General features: G+C 40.9%; 1 protein-coding gene across 3 annotated transcripts in view; it reads left to right on the top strand.

The window, feature by feature from the left end:
* The window catches only part of PCNX2 (pecanex 2), a 344,391-nt gene that overhangs the window by 286,199 nt on the left and 38,887 nt on the right, over nucleotides 1-19,305 (top strand). For all 3 annotated transcript variants that reach the window (XM_063707871.1, XM_055372884.2, XM_004028606.5), the window contains exon 26: nucleotides 16,284-16,537. In XM_063707871.1, coding sequence (XP_063563941.1) covers nucleotides 16,284-16,537 — 254 coding nt within the window. The remainder of the gene's footprint in view (nucleotides 1-16,283; nucleotides 16,538-19,305) is intronic.

Genomic DNA, 19,305 nt, shown 5'->3' with positions numbered 1-19,305 from the left:
CCAGAATACCTGGATCTGCTGTTAGGCAAGAGCAGCAGCAGACAGCTGCAGGCTCCCAGTCTCCACCGAGGGTGCTGGGTTTTATTAAAAGGTTAGTGTGCACTGAATTTTATTTATTTAGGTGGGAAGAAACATCAGAAGCAGTTGACAGACCAAGAAGTGGGTCCTCTAGGGATGAGGAGGCCTTCTGCTGGGTGACTTTTATAAATGGCCGAGAGGGTTGTTTTCTCCTTGGGGACGCTGAAGAAACTGTAGGCTGTGCACCCACATTTTGACTGTGACCCATCACGAGAGGTCAGGTGTGGAATTTTTCACTTGTGGCATCACGTCAGTGCTCAAAAGGTTTTGGATTTTGGAGCATTTAAGATTTTGGATTTTTGAATTTGGGATGTTCAACCTGTAGTATGAATGCTGGGCAGCATGAAACACTCACTTGAGGTTAGTGATCATTATTTTAAAGAGAGATCTGTAAAGATTAATTACTGTGTGGTTTTCTCTAAGCCACATTGAACATTGTGGATGTAGGCATGGAAGGGCAGACTTAGAGTTAACCAAGACTGGGTTGAACCAACTGAGTGTCAAGAAGCTGAGAATGTATTTAATATGTAAGGTTGTGACAATGATTATAATACTTGGCCATGGAGTGTAAGCTGAGGATGAAGGGAAGTGAGGGTGTGAAAGAGGGAAGAAACAGGACTAATGAATCGTGGATCTGGGAAGGGTGCAAAGATTGTTGAAGTTGAAAGATTAGAGGAAATGAGCTGGAAAAATGAAGTGGTTACTGGAAAATGGGATATTTCAAACTGATATCTTTAGAGGGAAAGCAATTTTTTGATAATCGAAGTCTAGGGTTATCACTGTGGGAATGACTGGCGGAGGTTGAGTGGAAGATGAGATCATGGCAGGGGTAGAGATCATTGCAGGGGTAGAGATTGGACCGGGCACCAGGATGTTGGAAAGAGCATCTCTATGTATATTGACATCCCCAGGAGTGACGGCAGGAGGCGTGGTGGAGAGAGTGACTGAGCTAGAGCCACAATCTTTACAGAAGGAGTGGGAATGACCAGAGAGGCCATAGGAGATGGCAATGAGAGGGAGCATGGGGTTAGGGTGAGAGAATGGTCTGAGAGCATCAATGAGAAACACGAGGATGTTTTCCAGTGCTGACCAAGTGGTGGGAGACATGTGTGAAAAGATTTTGAGATTTGGATGGGTGGGACAGTTAAGTTGGAATCAGAAAATGTAATTTATAGAGAGGCAAGGAAATTAGACTGCAGGAAATCCTGGGCTTCCCATAGCAAATGACGTGAACTGCATGCGGTAAAGCAGCATTCTCTCATGGGAGGATGAAGACAATCCTGTAATCTAAAGCTGGGTCATGTGCGTGGAAAGCTTTGAGGCAACTGAAACGAAGTTGATCTAGGCATGGAGGTATGTGTGCACAATCCTTATTAGTGTAAGGCTGCTACATTTTTCTCATGGTGAGATCTGTTTTCCAGAAATCGTCTTAGAGGAGGTAGGTCTTAGGAAATAGAAAAGAGTCATCTAATAAGACAAGTTTTTGGAAAGCAGGAGAAAAACAATGATACTGTAAATGCATGGTGTTATATGGGCATTTGCCTTTTTAATTATTTATGTAACTACCTTTCCTCAACTTACTCATTTCTCAGTATTTCCTTGTGATAGGTGATACGGCATTTGTATATATTTTCTACATTTCCATCAATCAAATATTTACAGTTTTTGCTCATCTAATAGTTCAAACAAAAAATAATAGAGATTACTTTGTTCTTTTATTTAAAATAAAGTTGTGATGAAAGTTATATTTGTGTTTGAGTGTTTGTGTTCATCATGAATCTCTGAGGTCAGGGCCTTATCCTTAGTGTCAGGTATGTGACCACATGGTTGACAATCAATACATGTTTTCTTGATAACAACATAATAAATAATAATTTGAAAACCAAAGCCAATTTGTTTTCAATAGCCTTACAAAGTTTATGCACTGAGGTTTTTTTATTACTGCAGACGATGAAAAATTAACTAAGTCAGACTCTATTAGACTGTGAGCCTTTCAAAGGCTGGGGCTTCATGGCTTATTCATGTAACTCTCCCCAGTGCATTGACTGGCTCATGGTAGGATGCCCAGTAAATATTGGTTGGATTAGAAGGTAGACAGTTGCAAGTTTCTTGAACACCAATTACATGCCAGGTACCATATTAGTTTCTTTGCTTATATTATCAAAATATTCCTTATAACAGCTCTATAAAGTAAGTAGGTGCTATTACCCAACTGTCGACATGAGAAATCTGAGTGAATGAATTTAAGTAAGGTGCCCATGGCCACACAGTCACCAGTGGTAGAGGAGCATGAACACCTAGATGTGACTGACCCCAAGGTCCACGGCCTATCTGTAGACTCCCTGCTTGAGAGGGAAGGAACAGAGGGAGGAAGGTGGGTTAAATAAGGAGAGAATATGAAAGAAAAAAAGTGATTAAACATTTTCAGAAAGTATTTTTGGTTGTTGAAATTAAACAAATAACAGTTGGTTTTACCAGAATTCATTCTTAAAGGCTATTATGGTAGCACCTTTGTAGGTCACTTCTAGCAGCTCAGCTGTTTGAATTATTGGCTGTCTTAGCAATTTTGCTTTCAATGTTCATTCTGCAAGACTTAATTGAAGTCATGAAACCTAGACGGCTCTTATAGAATGAACATTGAAAGCAAAAGGCACAATTATCAGGATGTAGCTACACATTACCACCAGGTCTGGAAAATATCAAAAAATAGGATTTATGTTTCTGTCTGTGTGAAATGTTATCAGCCATCTCATAGTTTGGCTAACACCCCATAATCACTGGCCTGTGGGGACATTTAAAAATATCTGTGTAACTGAATCTTATCTAAAGCAAATCCAACCCAAACCTTTATCATAGCTGGCTAATCCATGCAGAGCAATAGCTTTCCCACTAATCTTGGAGTTATCTAGAATTTTCTCTGCTCTGTGACAACATTCAGATCATTAGCAAATGCCTAGTTCTTAGGTCTGTATAAATTGAGTAATCTTTCAAATCCCTTGGTTCCAAACTTATGCATACAATAATGAGTCCTCCATTCAGAATCCCTGACCACGTATTTTTCTTCATTGCATATTGTGTGACCTGTTAATAGGAGAGACGAAGCCATGTTTGTCTAGATAGCAAGTCTGGGAAGAAAAAGGGCTTCTTGCTGAACATGAACAGGATCTGCATATCTTAACATTCAGCACTCAAACAAAAATTCGTGGGAGAAAAAGAAGGTAATACAACTGCAAATTAAATATTCTTTAATTAGAATATTTATTCTAAGGACTCTTCTGAGTAGAGTTGAGTGCATTAGTTTTCACATCTTTAAACGGGGCAGGAGTAGGGGGAAATCTATCACTCACAGCGATAACTATCATCTATTTAAACATTTCTTATCCTTATGCTTCTAAACTGCCCAATGTGAGTTACAATGTATACTTAGTGATTTGGTTAATTTCATTTTCTCCCATGAGCTGGTTGAAAATAAATAAATTCAGGAAACTTTGGCTTGTAATTTGTCAAGCCTCATTAGACAGTGTGTGATAAAAGAAGAATACGATTTTAAATTCAAAAGACCAGACCCTTCCACAAGACTAGTCTCTTTTGAGAATCAGTGCCCTGGAAATTACAACTGCATAACCAGGTTGATGTGTACATCAAATGAGATACTCTGAAGCATTCCTTTTTAAATTGATAAGTGTCACATAAATACATAGTGTTGTGAAATAAAAATTCTGTGAAAAACCAATGCTGCTTCATTTAAAGGTATTATAACACATTTAAAATCTGGCTTGCCAGACAGTTCACAGAAAATACTTTATTCCTGTGGGCAGATCTTAAAGAATATGAGGCTCCTTGGGATGTAAAACTGTTGCTATATAAAATCTGTGCTAGGCTCACAAAATCAAACAAGTTATAAATTATTTGAACCTACTTTTGTCTTTTTTGTCTATTGCATACTGGGCCAATACACTTCTAGGTTCCCAGTATCACATTTAAAAGACACACAAGGCCAGGCATGGTGGTGCATGTCTGTAATCCCAGGAGGATTATATGAGGCCAGGTGTTCAAGACCAGCCTGGGCAACATAGTGAAACCCCATCTCTAAAAAAAAAAAAAAGAAAGAAAGAAAATCAATTAGATATGTGTGGTTGTGCCTGCCTGAGGTCCCAGCTACTCCAGAGGCTGAGGTGGGAGAATGACTTTAACCCAGGAGTTTGAGGTGACAGTGAGCTATGATTGCACCTGTGCACTCCAACTTGGGTGACAGAGGCAGACCCCGTCTCTACAAAACATAAAATAAAATAAAAAAGACACACAGGTCCAGTGTTGCTGAAGGACTGGAAACTGGAACTAGGGGAGAGGTTGCCACTAAGGTAATAAAGAACTGAATCCATTCAGTGGTTCAACAAGCCGATCCTATTCATTGTTTTGGTTCTTCTCTGTGGCCTTAGTCATGTAACTATACTATTAGCACTCTGTTTCCCTGTCTTTAAGATTGGATTAATCTAAACTGGATTGATTACCAAGTGGATGTGTGACACTTAGGGAATAGCAAGTGTCCAGGACAGCTTCTTAGTGATGGTAATGATGGCAGTAGTCATGGCTCCTACAGTGGAGAGTGTCTCCCAAAAAGAGAGACTCAGTCTTTCTGTGTCTGGCCCTGATGGTTTCAGGGAAGCTGAAACCTCCGGAAGGTGAGTCTTTGCTATGGCAGGGAAAGCCCTATTCATCAGAATCAGAATTAAACAGCAGTCGAGAGAAGGATTTTCCCTTGAATTCCTTTTTGAGTAAATAAAATCATTTTTACCTCTCTCTAGGGGCTCATTTCTTAGAAATTCTAGTATTTAAAACTGGAATAAGAAATTTTAAGTTTGCAACTATAATCCAATAGATAGAAAAATAAATCTTTTAAGACCTAGAAAATCTCTACATGAATTTTATTTCTATTGTGCAATCTTAAAGAAAAAGGAGGCTCCTTGAAATATAATTTTTTTTTTTTGAGATGGAGTCTTGCTCTGTTGCCCAGGCTGGAGTGCAGTGTTGCGATCTTGGCTCTCTGCAACTTCTGCCTCCTGGGTTCAAGCGATTCTCCTGCCTCAGCCTCCCAAGTAGCTGGGACTACAGGTGTGCACCACCACACCTGGCTAATTTTTGTATTTTTGGTAGAGATGGGGTTTCACCATGTTGGCCAGACTGGTCTTGAACTCCTGACCTCAGGTGATCCACCCGCCTCGGCCTCCCAAAGTGCTGGGATTACAGGCATGAGCCACCATGCCCAGCCTGAAATATAAAATTCTTACAATTCTTTCTTTCCACAAATTAAATATAGTGAGGTCTAACAAATACAGAGATGTCCTCTAAGAGCAGGTGGCTGGGAATAGATGACCTGAATCTTCTTCAAGCTTATGTTCTAGGATTCTGTCCCGGGAAAATGAGTGTGGATAGAAAAGGAGCTGAGAAAGTTCCTCCCCGCCATGACATGGAAGCTGCAGGAGAAGTCTGTGGGGCAGGGAGGGAGGGTGGTGAGAATCCCACTGTGACCTTCTTGAAAATGACAATCATTCAAAAACTTTTTAAAGTCTTTTTTTGACATTATTTCATTTGGTCACAAAGCAGCCCTTGATGTAACCAGTTGTCAAGAGGCAATACGAATTTAGAATTCTAGCTTTAAGAAAAATGTTATGGGGGCCTTCCTCCTGTTAATATCTCTACCACTATACATGCAGGAGGATATCAGAAGGGGCTACCAAGGAAGCTCGCTGGGGCTGAGCCCTGTCTCACACATCTTGTGTTCCCAGCCTGTAATGCGCACTCTGGGCTGTGGAAGTAAACTGCTCAGAGCTCAGAAATGGCCATATCTGATGGTCTCCTTTTTGTAGCCCTGATCAATTCAGGAATAACCTTATGTGACCACAGAAGGAAATACATTTTCTAATAATCCAACATATGTATCCCAACGTTTGTGCCTATAAGTCCCATCTGCAGTTTGAAAAGCACAATGTCTATGTCTAAGAATGTCCACTTTGTGAGTCAGAGCATGATTGTGCTTTATGGGTGGGTGGTTTGAGCTTTGTCCCTTCTCTAACATCCCCCTTGGTCACCTCACTGCTAGATATATGCAGAACGCCAGCTCAGTGCCTGGCATGCTGCAATGGCTAATGAAGGCAATGATCCTTTTAAAACTCAGCTAAAATACATATTCAGCATATTTTTTAACATTTACAATGTTTTAAATATAATCATATTGATGAAATTTTGGATTTTTTTATGAATCCAGTTAGATTCCTTTTTGTAGAATCCAATTTGATTATTGGGAACAAAAACTGCAGTTTGTTTCTCAAAGTACTCATATCAGTTACTAGAAGGGAAATTGAAGGACCAAGAAGCCCAATCTTGAAAATGTGTTGTGCGTTTCGGCTTTAATGGCAGTGTTCTCAATGGAAGGTTATAAATCATCCCAACCTTTTCTTTCAAAGCAGCTTTTCTGTTGCAGGGGACCATGTTTAACGTCCCTTTGAAGTCCCATTATCTCCATGTTTCCTCTTATCTCTTGGTAAACAGCCTGCACCTTAGTTCTGGTCCCCATCACTTTGTCCCTGAAGTGAGACTGTGGGTGGCTGGTTTCCCCATCTCTGGTCTGTTCCCCTTAATCCCAGAGGCTTCAGGGGAATTTTCTTAAGTACAGCTTTCCTCATGTTTCCCTGGGACTTGAAAACCTCTTTTGCCTGCCTGTTACCTACAGAATTAGGTTCAAATGTTTCCCGTTTGATCGAACTCTAGCTTTCCCTTCCACTCTCACACTCTTCATGGATCCTGTCCTCTGGCCCAGGCCTCCCAGCCAGGAAGGTACCTCTCATGAGGCCTTTTGGGATGCAAGAGAAGGGAATATTTTGGTTTGATTTTTGGTTGCTGGACCTTCTGTTCAGGCAACCATTCTTCGGTTTCCAACTTTCCCAAGAAAATGCCAACCCTGCCTCCATCTTGGCAGGTGTGTCTACCAGCCACACAAATTAGCTACAATCCTGTGCCTCTCAGAGAGAATATATTAAAATTCACTGCCACTCAATACATAAGAATTGTCAAAACTAGATGAAGAGAAATTGTCTTAGTTCAGACTGCTGCATCAACTATACCATAGACTGGGCGGCTTAGACAACAAACATTTATTTCTCACAGTTCTGGAGGCTGGGAAGCCCAAGATCGGGTGCCAGCAGATCTAGTGTCTGGTGAGGGCCCATTTCCTGGTCTGCAGACAGCCATCTTTCTGCAGTGTCCTCACATAACAGAGAGAGAGCAAGCCCTCATGTCTATTCTCCTGAGGGCACTACTCTCATTCATGAGGGCCGCACCCTCATAACCCAATCACCTCCCAAAGGCCCCAACTTCTTGTTTGTTTGTTTGTTTGTTTTTGGGACGGATTCTTGCTCTGTCACCAGGCTGGAGGGCAGTGGCACGATCTCGGCTCATTGCAACCTCCGCCTCCCGGGTTCAAGCAATTCTCCTGCCTCGGCCCCCCAAGAAGCTGATACTACAGGCGCACGCCACCATGCCCGGCTAATTTTTGTATTTTTAGTAGAGATGGAGTTTCACCATGTTGGCTAGGATGGTCTCGATCTCTTGACCTCATGATCTACCTGCCTCGGCCTCCCAAAATGCTGGGATTACAGGTGTGAGCCACTGCACCCAGCCGGCCCCACCTTCTAATACCATCACCTTGGAGGATAGGGTTTCAATACATTAATTTGGGTGAAACACAAACATTCAGTCCATTGCAGAAATTATACATCTCAAAGATTTCCTGAAAGGTATCCAGTTCTCCCAGTCCTCAAGAGTTTCTAGAATCTACTCTTGGATGATGCCAGGCCTCTGGAGAGCCCCATATGTAAGGCTGACTTGTTTTGACTACCTACAGAAATACTTTTGCTCTATTGCACTTCAACCATATTCTAGCATCCTGCACCGTGAAATATTAAAACAGCCCAGCAAACCTTGTGCTTGCACTTACTGTGTAATGTTATTAAGGATGTTGTTCACCATATTGCACAATGTTCTCTTTATGAGGATCCTGGGGATATCATCTCTCTGGTGTCTTTGCCAGAAATAGCTATGATCCTTCCAAGGAATTAGTTTGTTTTTGCCTTAAAGACACAAGAAACCATTTATGTTTTCTTTCTACATTGGCTTCTGGAAAGCCTGGAGTGAAATCTGTGGATCACTTTTAGTAAATGTACTGGGTATCCTAGAATGCAATTAGGACCCTTGACATTGTTTCTGTGTTCGTATTTTTCTTACCTCTCATTTGCACTTAAATTTCTTCATTTGCTTTCATACTATGTATACCTTTTAGATTAAGTTTATTCCTTCTTGAAATTAGGTGGGAATAAATAAGTCTGGCTGGGCTTTGCATTGGTAGGTGTGACAAAGGTGTGACAATGCAAACACAGCCACAATTAAAAGTGCCAAGAGTCAGTTTCGATGGAAATACCAGACAGAGACAGCCTTGCCAGCTTAACATTCATCTCTGCCAGGGCTTCGAAAGGTCACACTGTGTGGGCGGGTTGACCTTCAGCATTTCCTTTGGAGGGAATATGCCTTGAACCTTCTGAGTCTTCCTGAGAATATGGGCCTTGATTTACATTTGGACAACGCAATTAGTGCATTTTCCAAAATTACTGGGTTTTATTATTTTCATATTCTTTTTTAATATGATCCTGAGTGTGACTCTTTCACTCCTAAGAGCAGATTACCCAAGACTCACCTGAACTAAGCTTTTCAACTGTTGGCAGCTACGATGTATCTGTCAAGTCTAAGCCATCCTTCATGGCAAACTGTTTCCTCAACTGCCCTTTCACCAGTTTAGAGATACCCGTGTGTTCCTCATAGTCTACTGTGCTATTTCACTCAGATGGTCAGAAATTCAAATTCGCCATCTTCTCACATACACAGACACACACATGTGTATGGATACACAGACCACAGACTTACACACATACTCATGCAATCAGCCCTCCCAGTTTAATGAAAAGGGGGAAAAAAAAAAAGCCCTGGCTTTCAGCTCAATGTGATAAATGGTAGAACTGGATAGAAGAATAAGGAAGGGGAAAATTGGAATGAAACTCACATTTTTGAGGTCTGCTGTTTAACCAGTTTTGCTAATTTCTTCAAGTTAAAATCCTTCTTTATGCTCTTTCCTTGTGTGATATATTTCTGAAAACTGTCGGCTGGGTGCGGTGGCTCACACCTGTCATCCCAGCACTTTGGGAGGCCGAGGCGGGTGCATCACCTGAGATTGGGAGTTTGAGACCAGCATGACCAACAGGGAGAAACCCCCGTCTCTACTAAAAATACAAAATTAGCCAGGTGTGGTGGCGCATGCCTGTAATCCCAGCTACTTGGGAGGCTGAGGCAGGAAAATCGCTTGAACCCGGGAGGCAGAGGTTGTGGTGAGCCAAGATCACGCCATTGCACTCCAGCCTGGGCAACAAGAGTGAAACTCCGTCTCAAAAAAAAGAAAGAAAGAAAGAAAGAAAACTGTCTTATTTCCTCCATTGGAAGAGAATTTCTTCCTAAATTATATTATTAATGTACAGCAAGCCAGTGTTAATGTGTCACTGTGGCAGGCTGAGACCCCACCCCCACTGGAGCCTAGGGTTTGCAGTCCAAGGGTCCCAGTGTGCAGAGCAGTCAGGTTATGGTGGTCATTACTCTCTGGATGCCTCACTGTTTATAGTCCAGTATGCATTTCTATACATCTTCACCAGAGGGAAGAAAAGTTGTATATTGGAGAATGAGTTAAGAGACCCTTGAAATGTTTAAAAAAAAAAAAAAAAGAATGCTTTCAGCCAAGAGCCAAAGCAAGGAGGTCTGGCAGAAAGACAAATGGAATCCGAAGATTTGGGATCAGCCTTTAACTGTCTCCCTTTTTATGTATGCAACCGGCTGGGCTTTCCCCCTTCCTGACCTGGACTCCTATTTCATAGACTGTTATCCTAATAGCTCTGAATGTGCATTATGATTTGAAGGTTGTAGTTTTCAATCTCTGGCATATTATGGTCATCTCACTCCTGGGTTCTATATAGAGGCTTGGTCTAAACATAGCCTTTCTTTATCTGCCACCATATGTAAGGTAATACAATATACTGCTATGGAGTTCCTCAATTGGTTCCTGTTCAGACAGAGATCTGGATAAGAACTGTTTTATTTGTCCATTCAATCACTGCATCAACAACTTTGTTAGTGCCTACTAATTACCAGACACTGTGAATAATGATATGAGATCCCAGAAAAAGTGAATAATGAATAGGGGTGGGAGTGGGTGAAGCGAAATGTTTTGTGTTTTAATTAAGGCTCCAAAGACATGTAGAAAGATTCAAAGACATTCTTTTGGCCATGAGTGAATAACCAGTACTGAAATATTCTTACTATCATAAACAATTATAAAACTGAAAAATTACATTAATCAATACTTTTCAGATATTGGACAACAGGCAGTGCAGGGCCCTTATCATTGAGAGAAAGGAAATACACAAAATGAGCTTCATAACTGCCTCCGCTTTCTGCCTAGAGGTGCTTTCTTGTTTACAGTATAGGAAGGTGGAGCCCAAACAAAGTACTGTGGTCTTATTGAACTAGGGGGATAGAATCCGAGTCCTGGGCTGCTGAAGTATCTGGACTTTGTAGGTCAGAGTACCAGACAGGAGTGAATTGCAAACAGGAGCTGCAGAAATCTGCATGGAGATCCCCTTTCGTGATTAGATGAATACTAACCTGCTCTTGCGTAGGCATAGCCTGACAGAGAATGGTAACTGGAATGACATGATATAAATAAAGACTATGTAGGCTACGCAGTGCTGAGAAATGTAGAAGCTCCAAATAGCCTGTGAGGAGACCTTGCTGAACATCTTGGGAATTTAGTTGAGACCCCCAAAAGACCAGGCTTTAGGAGTAGAGATATTATCCCCCTGGAATATGGACTACTCTGGACCTTCCCAGCCAAAGATTTAAAACAAGCTTTAAAAGGATCAAGCTGACAACCTGATGGGCAGATAAATTAACTTCCTGACAGAACATGGCTCTTTTAAAAAGGAAGACAAAAAGTCCACACTGCCAGGACTATAATATCAATGATATCTAGCATATAACAAGAGTTTCTAGATATGCAGAGAAGCAGAAAAAAGTGACTCTTAACCAGAAAAATGAAACTATAAATACAAACACACTCAAAGATTTTATAGTTAATAGAAAAAAAGTTTCCACCAGGTAATACTATGTTTAGGATTTCAAAGGAAAAATGATCATAATGAATGAACATATGGAGAATATTAATAGGAAAAGTACACCAAAAACTTAAAATTCTAGAACTGAAAAAAATACAATGTCTGAAATGAAAATTCAGTAAGTGGGCTTAACAACAACAACAACAGAAAAGATCCATGAACTCAAGGCTGTAGAGACTATCCAATCTGATGCAAATAATGAAAAGACTAAAGAAAACTTACAGAGACCCAATGTCTTGTGAAACAATATCAAGTATTTTAACATATGTGTAATTCAAGTCCTAAATGGAGAAGTGTGAAATAGGGGTGGAAAAGCAACTGAAGACATATTATCCAGATTTTTTTTAATTGATGAAAAATATCAATCCATAGATCCCAGGCCCTCAACACATCCCAAGCAAGACAAACACAAAGAAAACCAAACCTAAATGTGTAATAATCAAATTTCTGAAAATTAAAGGTAAAGAAAAATTATAAGCACATGTGAGATTTGTAATCGTCATCTTACCAAGAGCATGAGTTTAAAAACACATTTGCATTATATAGAGAGAACCAACAGTGTGAATTATCTCTGACTTATCAAAAGAAATCATACAAGCCAGAAAACAATGGAATAATATTTTTAAGTGCATAAAGAAAAATCAAAAACAAAAACTATCAACTCATAATTCTACATCTAGGAAAAATATTCTTCAAGAATAAAGTCAAAATTAAGATATATTTTCAGATTAAAAAAGCTAAGATAATCACCAACTGACCTGCACTATAAGAAACATTAAAAGGCATTCTTCAGGCTAAAAAACAATATTAGATGAAAAATCGACTCTACACAAAAGAATGAAGATTGTGAGAAATGGCAAATATGTGAGCAAAGATTTTTTTCTTTTTAAAATCATTTAGAATTGATTGTTTAAGCAAAAAATTATAAGAATGTATATTTGGGTTTAAATTACATATTGAAGTAAAATGTTTGACAACAATAATACAAATAACATGAGAGGATAAATATTCCATTGTAATGTCTTATATCATTGGAGGACTCATATGAAATTGATTCATAGTAGATTGTGATAAGATAAAGCACACAGATTATAACCCTTAGAGAAACTGCAAAAATAAAAGAGGTATGGCTAAAAAGCTGATTGAGAATAAAAAATAAAATACCAAAAGTTGCTCAATTAAAAATTAATGACTGGGCCAGGCGCGGTGGCTCACACCTGTAACCCCAGCACTTTGGGAGGCCAAGGTGGGTGGATCACAAGGTCAGGAGTTCAAGACCAGCCTGGCCAATATGGTGAAACCCCATCTCTACTAAAAATATGAAAAATTAGTGGGGCCTGGTGGCAGGCACCTGTAATCCCAGCTACTCAGGAGGCTGAGGCAGGAGAATGGCTTGAACCCGGGAAGCAGAGGTTGCAGTGAGCTGAGATCACACCATTGCACTCCAGCATGGGCGACAGAGTGAGACTCCATCTCAAAAAAAAAAAAAAAAAAAAAGGACTGGAAAGAATACAAATTTAAAAAGTTGGATAAATAGAAACAAATAGGAAAATCGTAGACTTTCACCCAGTCCTATGAATAACCACATCACATGTAAATGGATTAATCAGTATAATTAAAAATTGGAGATCATCAGACTAGATAAAAAAGCAAGTCCTAACTACATGCTGTTTACAAGAGATGTTTTAACTATAAAGATCTGGAGAGTCTTAGGAACCCTCACACCTATTTTGTTTTGTGCTATTTAAAAATAAAAAGATAGAAAATTGCATTCCTTACAAACACTAATTATAGGAAACCTGGATTAGCTTTATTAATATCAGACTTCAAGATGAGGTGTATCACCACACTAAAGAAGTATATTTCTTAATAATCAAAGAGTTAATTCATCAAGAAGACATAACAGTCCTAAATGTGCATACACCTGATAACAGAACTATAAGAAGCAAAAACTGACTGAATTAAAAGTAAAAACAGAAAAATCTACAATTATAGTTGAACACATCAACACTATAGCTTCAGTAAGTGATAGAAAATTCACACAAAAATATTAGTATCTAGCATATTTGAATGATACTGTCAACCATTTCAAACTAATTGACATTTACAGAACACTTCATGTAGCAACAGCAGAATACAGATGTTTTCAAGAGCATTTGAAACAGTCACCGAAATACGCCATGTGCTAAGCCATCAAATAGCTCTCAATAAATTTCAAGAGACTGAAATAATAAGTGTTCATTCTCCAGTAACATTGGAATTAAACTCGAAACTTACAAAAATGTACATCATAAAAATTCCCAAATATTTGGAAAATAAGCAACATACTTCTAAATTCATGAGTCAAGAAAGAAATAACTAAGTTAATCACAAAATAACTGAACTGAATGAAAACAAAACGCAGCATATAAAAAATGTGTGGGATGCAACTAAAGCAATGCATAGAGAGAAATATGCAGCTGTAAAAGTTTATATTAGCAAAGAAGAAAGGTTTAAAATCGAGATGTAAGCCAGGGTTTGGCAAACTAGGGTTCATGAGCTTAGAATGGCTTTTACATTTTTAAAAGGAAGAGGGGAAGGGGAAGAGAAAGAGAAGCAGGAGGAGGAAGAGAGGCAGCTGCAACAGAGACCATATGTGGCCCACAATGCTTAAAATATTTACTCTCTGGCCCTTTACAGAAAAACGTTAGTGACCCTTGACATAAGTTTTCACCTCGTACTAGAAAAAACTGATGAATATAAATCCAAAGCAAGTAAAAGGAAGAAAATTTTAGAGATAAGAGTTGGACATCTATGGTTTCTCTAGAAAACAGAGAAACATTGGAGGAAAAATAATGAAACTAAGTGATGCTTCTTTGGAAAAATCAAGGATGCCAATTTTCACCACTTCTGCTCAGCAGCATACAGGAGATCCTAGCCTGTGCAATAAGGTGCCAAGAAAGATAATAAAGTCAAAAAGATTTTTTAAACTTCCAGAAATTGTTGCCTACATTCACCGTCTCTGCTTTTTCCCCTCCCGTTATTTCTTGAATTCACTCTCATGAGACTACCCCTCCCCCACCATTCCACCACAACCCGTCTTGCAAAGATCAACATACACCTCCATATTGCCAAATATAACAGTTAATTCTTCACGTAATTTGACCTGTAAGCATCATTTGATGTAACTGATGTTCCCTCTTCCTTTAAACTCTTTTTTCACTTGTCTTTTGGGACTTCTTGTTTTTCTTTCTAACTCACTTGCCATTTCTGCTCTATCACTTTATTGGGATCTCTTCACCTGTCCAAACTTTAAATGTCGGAATGCTCAGAGTTTACTTCTCAGACCTCTTCTCCATACTCTCTGTACACTCTCTTATTAGCATATAGGTGATTTGAAATAGCCCCTACATGCTAATAACTCTCCTAGATTTTATAAATCTCCAGCCAGGGCTTGTCTCCAGAGCTTCAGATTCCTTAATCCAGCTGCCTCCCTGACATCTCCATTTTGATATATTAGGCACTTAAAACTTAACATATGTAAAAGTAAATCCCTGATCTTCCCTTCACTCCTACTCAAAGGCTGGTCCTCCTGCAATCTTCCTCTCCTCTGTAAATAGTAATTTCATTCTTCATCCTGCTCAGGACAGAAACCTTAGCATCATTCTTTTCTCATCTTTTCAATACCCCATGTTGAAATTCATCAACAATTCTCATCAGACTGCTTTCAAATGTATCCAGAATCTAATCATTTCTCACCACTTCCTCCAGCCACCCAGGACCAAGTCATCATTCTCTTGCATCTGGGTTCACTAACAGCTTCACAAGTGATGACCTGGCTCCCACTCTTGTTCCCTCGACAGTCCTTTCTCTGGGCAGCAAGCCAGAGTGGTCCTCCTAAGACATAAGTCAGACTATGTTTCTTTTAAGCTAAAGCCATCCAACCATTCCTCTAACTCATTCTAAGTTGGATCTGCCCCTGGCTACCTCTCTGCTTCATCTACTACTTTCCCACTTGTGCCCTCCACTATAGACTTTCGTGCTGCTCTAGGAACATATAATAAGTATGTTCCCACCTCAAGGCCTTGGACGTAGTCATCTGTCTGCCTGGAAAACCCTTCTCTCAGTTATCTGCGCTGAGTTCCCCCCGACCTCCTTCAGGTCTCTACTCAGACATCCCAGGGAGGCCTTCTCCAATCCCCTATTTAAAATAGCTATTCCCACCCTGTCATTCCAGACCTTTTTTGCTTTATTATTATTTTTTTGTGTCTGTCTTCTTTAACTTAAACTGATAAGCTATACAAGGACAGGGATTTTATATATTTGTTTCATTGCTGTATTCACAGTGCATTGGATGCACTCAATATTTGGTGAGTAAAGTAATGTATTCACTAGCTCATCAGTTTGTTTATTTATTTGTTTGTGTGTTTACTGAATTTCTACCTGCCAGGCACTGCCCTTAGGGAGCTCACAATCTAGTAAAAATAATAGGAACAACTACCATTTTTGCATGGTGACTAATCACTTTGCATATGCCATTTTATTTCATCCTTACAATAGCCTGTTTTACAGATGAGGAAACAAGCCTGGACCAGTTAAATAAATGGACTAAAGTCAAGTAGCTAGTATGTACTACCTTTTTCAAAACCTGTTTGTCAAGTACTGCCTCCCACTGAAATGATGTTCTTCTGTGTTGACATTTAGCTCATATCTCCATAAAAATTTTTAAATCGTTTAAATATATTTTCTACAGAGACTCAGACTGAATGTGAGTGAATAAAAGAGTTCATGATTATGAGAATTGTGACTTCTTTGGGGGACTTATTTGAGGACAAACAAACTTCCTGATTCCTCGACTCCCTTCAGCCTCTTCCCCTCTGATGAAGGCATGGGGAAATCCGTTGAAGCAAACATTCTAGCATGCCTTCTCTTCAAACTTCCTTCATGTTTGTGCTCGGCCAGGAACCTACTGCCAGCAGAGGGAGGTAGAAGCCATCATGGAGGGCGACGAGGAGGACAGAGGCTGCTGCTGCTGCAAACCAGGCCACTTGCCTCACCTGCTGTCCTGCAACGCTGCCTTTCACCTCCGCTGGCTCACCTGGGAAATCACGCAGACCCAGTACATCCTGGAGGGCTACAGCATCCTGGACAACAACGCGGCCACCATGCTGCAGGTGTTTGACCTCCGAAGGATCCTCATCCGCTACTACATCAAGGTATTGCTCTGTTTCCCAAACACCTAAGGCAGAAATGCTAGGATGGCACAGGAAGCTCCGAAAGAGCTCTGTCGAAAGCTAAATTTTGAAGCCTGTCATCCTCAGCTTCCGAATTGGAAGCCCAGCCATCTGGGGAACCATTGCTTTTGGAAAAATCCTAGAGGGCTTTGATTTAACCTGAGATTTGTGCCCTGGGTCATATCCTAAGCTTAGGCACCAATAAGCAGTTTGTTTTCTTACCTAGGTCTTCTTTGTCTCTTCTACCACAGCATTATTTGCTTGTCCTGATGATGAGGACAAATTTAAATACCCTATAAATATTTCTAAGCCTCCATGTTTGAGATATAAGGGTCAAATTAGATGCTCTGCACAGTGTCCACTTTAGAATCAGAATTATATTTTAAGCTCATAAGGAGAACTCAAAATGTAGCTAAACCATCCAGTCAGAATTGGCTGTGACAGCCTTTCCCCCTAATTCACATGGAGACTAATAACATATTTTTTCAGTTGCTTAGTGCCTACATCTGCCCAATCTGTATTCAACCTCAGAAATCATGGCAGTTTGGAGTAAGTCTCCTGGAAAACAAGTGTGGGACCTGACTGAGGATGTGTAGTGTTCATCCGGGCTGAGGTGTTTTCTGAAGGGGAAGGGGCAGGCGAGAGCCGTGTGGCAGAGGAAATCTTCCCTGTGGGTCCTATGCTGGGAGTTTGGGGGGATTTGGCATGGTGGAAGTCCTGGATGGACCACAGGAACGTCACATCTTAATGCTGTTCAAAAAGAGGAAGCGCATCCATCGGAGACCACAAGGCCCTCTGCCAGCATGCTGAGACAGGTGGTCCAGCAGAAATAAGGAAACACAGAATGAAAAGATAACTTGGCACCTAAAGTTTTAACCAGCTAACAAACAAATGGCATTGAGAAATTTGGAATAAATCCAGACATGGTGGTTCACGCCTGTAATCCCAGAGCTTTGGGAGGCCAAGGCAGGAGGATTGTTTGAGCCCAGAAGTTCAAGACCAGCCTAGGCAACATAGCAAGACCCCCCATATCTACAAAAAAATTGAAAAATTAGCTAGATATGGGGTTCACACCTGTGGTTCCAGCTTCTCAGGAGGCTGAGGCAGGAGAATTGCCTGAGCCCAGGAGTTTGAGGCTGCAGTGAGCTGTGATTGCACCACTGCACTCCAGCCTGGGTAATGGGGATTCCCGAAATCCACAATAGCTGCTGAAGCTACATGGAAGCAGAAGATAGGCTGTGAAAGTCAGAAGGTTAAATAGCTCTTAGATCTCATCCCCTAGGTGATTGCTACACAAAATGTTTGCAAAACCCTTTTCTGTGGCAGCATGTTTACAACAGATTTAGCCGTTTGTGCTCACCATCTTTGTGTGTGCTGGAGATGCAAAACATTATATTCAAATTTCATACAAAACTATACATGTTTTGTCCAACCTAATGTAAATGGGGGAAGATTTGGGAAGCATACCAGGGAGTTATGCCTATCTTCTATTTCTAGACTCTAAGCAAATTCAATATACCAGTTGTGTTAGATTTGGCAGTGAGCCATGAAATAAGAGTGGCATGCATGTTAGAAGCTTATTTCTCTTGGACTTTGATGATGGTTGGTATGGTAGCTTCCAAAATTTGAGTTCCACAATTTAAGTTACAGGCTTAAAGGGATAGAGGAAAGGACACAGAAAATGAAGACCAAGGGCATCCATCAGCGGTCTGTTAATGAGGTTCTAGGAAGCTGCCACAATATCCTCCTGTTGTATCCCATCAGCCGGAACATTGTCACATGCCACCTGGAAGAGGGTCTGGAAAGTGTACTTTGGGCAGCCATGAGCCCAGAATGAAATCGTGTGTTCACAGAAGAAGGAGAAAACAGATGATAAATGGTAACTAGCCATCTCTGTTATCTCCCTCAACAAGGAAAGTGTCCCTTGAGTATTTCCTTTAGTTTTCAGGAGGCAGGACAGGGTGGTTGCAGGAACAGCTAGATCCAGGGGCTGACTGAGCAAGAGGACTCACAGGTCCCCGTGAAACAAGTGGCTGGAAGGGGGCAGTGAGGACCAGCGGTGTGGGTCTAGACAGCCACGTAGATAAGCCCTGGAGTTGACATCTTCCTGTGGCCTCAAGAATTAGGCTAGACTCATCCGGGCACAGTGGTTCACACCTGTAATCCCAGCACTTTGGGAGACCGAGGCAGGCAGATCACTTGAGGTCGGGAGTTCAAGACCAGCCTGACCAACATGGAGAAACCCCATCTCTACTAAAAATACAAAATTAACTGGGTGTGGTGGCACAAGCCTGTAATCCCAGCTATTCGGGAGGCTGAGGCAGGAGAATCACTTGAACCAGGGAGGCGGAAGTTGCAGTGAGCCAAGATCGCACCACTGCACTCCAGCCTGGGCAACAGAGCGAGACTCTGTCCCAAAAAAAAAAAAAAAAAGAAAAAGAAAGAATTAGGCTAGACTCTTTCATCTGCTACCCAGAGACCTCCAATATTGCCACTGGCTGTGTTTCCCACTCCCCTTCCCCCATCTCTCACTGTTTTGTGTACACACACTACCTGTGCTCCCTGCCCCACATGCTTGCACACTGCTTGCTCCTCCTGCAGGGACTCTCCTCTCCCTTCCACATGCCCGCAGCTTCTCTTCCAACCTCAGTCTCAACAGCTCTTCCTCACCAGCTGACTGCCCAGGGCCATGCCCAGCATTCCTCTCCCCTTGCTCTGCAAACTTTCCTACTTCACTCTATGGCAATTCG

The sequence above is a fragment of the Gorilla gorilla genome, chromosome 1, assembly GCF_029281585.2.
Source record: "Gorilla gorilla gorilla isolate KB3781 chromosome 1, NHGRI_mGorGor1-v2.1_pri, whole genome shotgun sequence".
Classification (NCBI taxonomy): domain Eukaryota; kingdom Metazoa; phylum Chordata; class Mammalia; order Primates; family Hominidae; genus Gorilla; species Gorilla gorilla.
The sequence above is the reverse complement of the archived record's forward strand: the minus strand, read 5'-3'. Positions and strand labels throughout refer to the sequence as shown.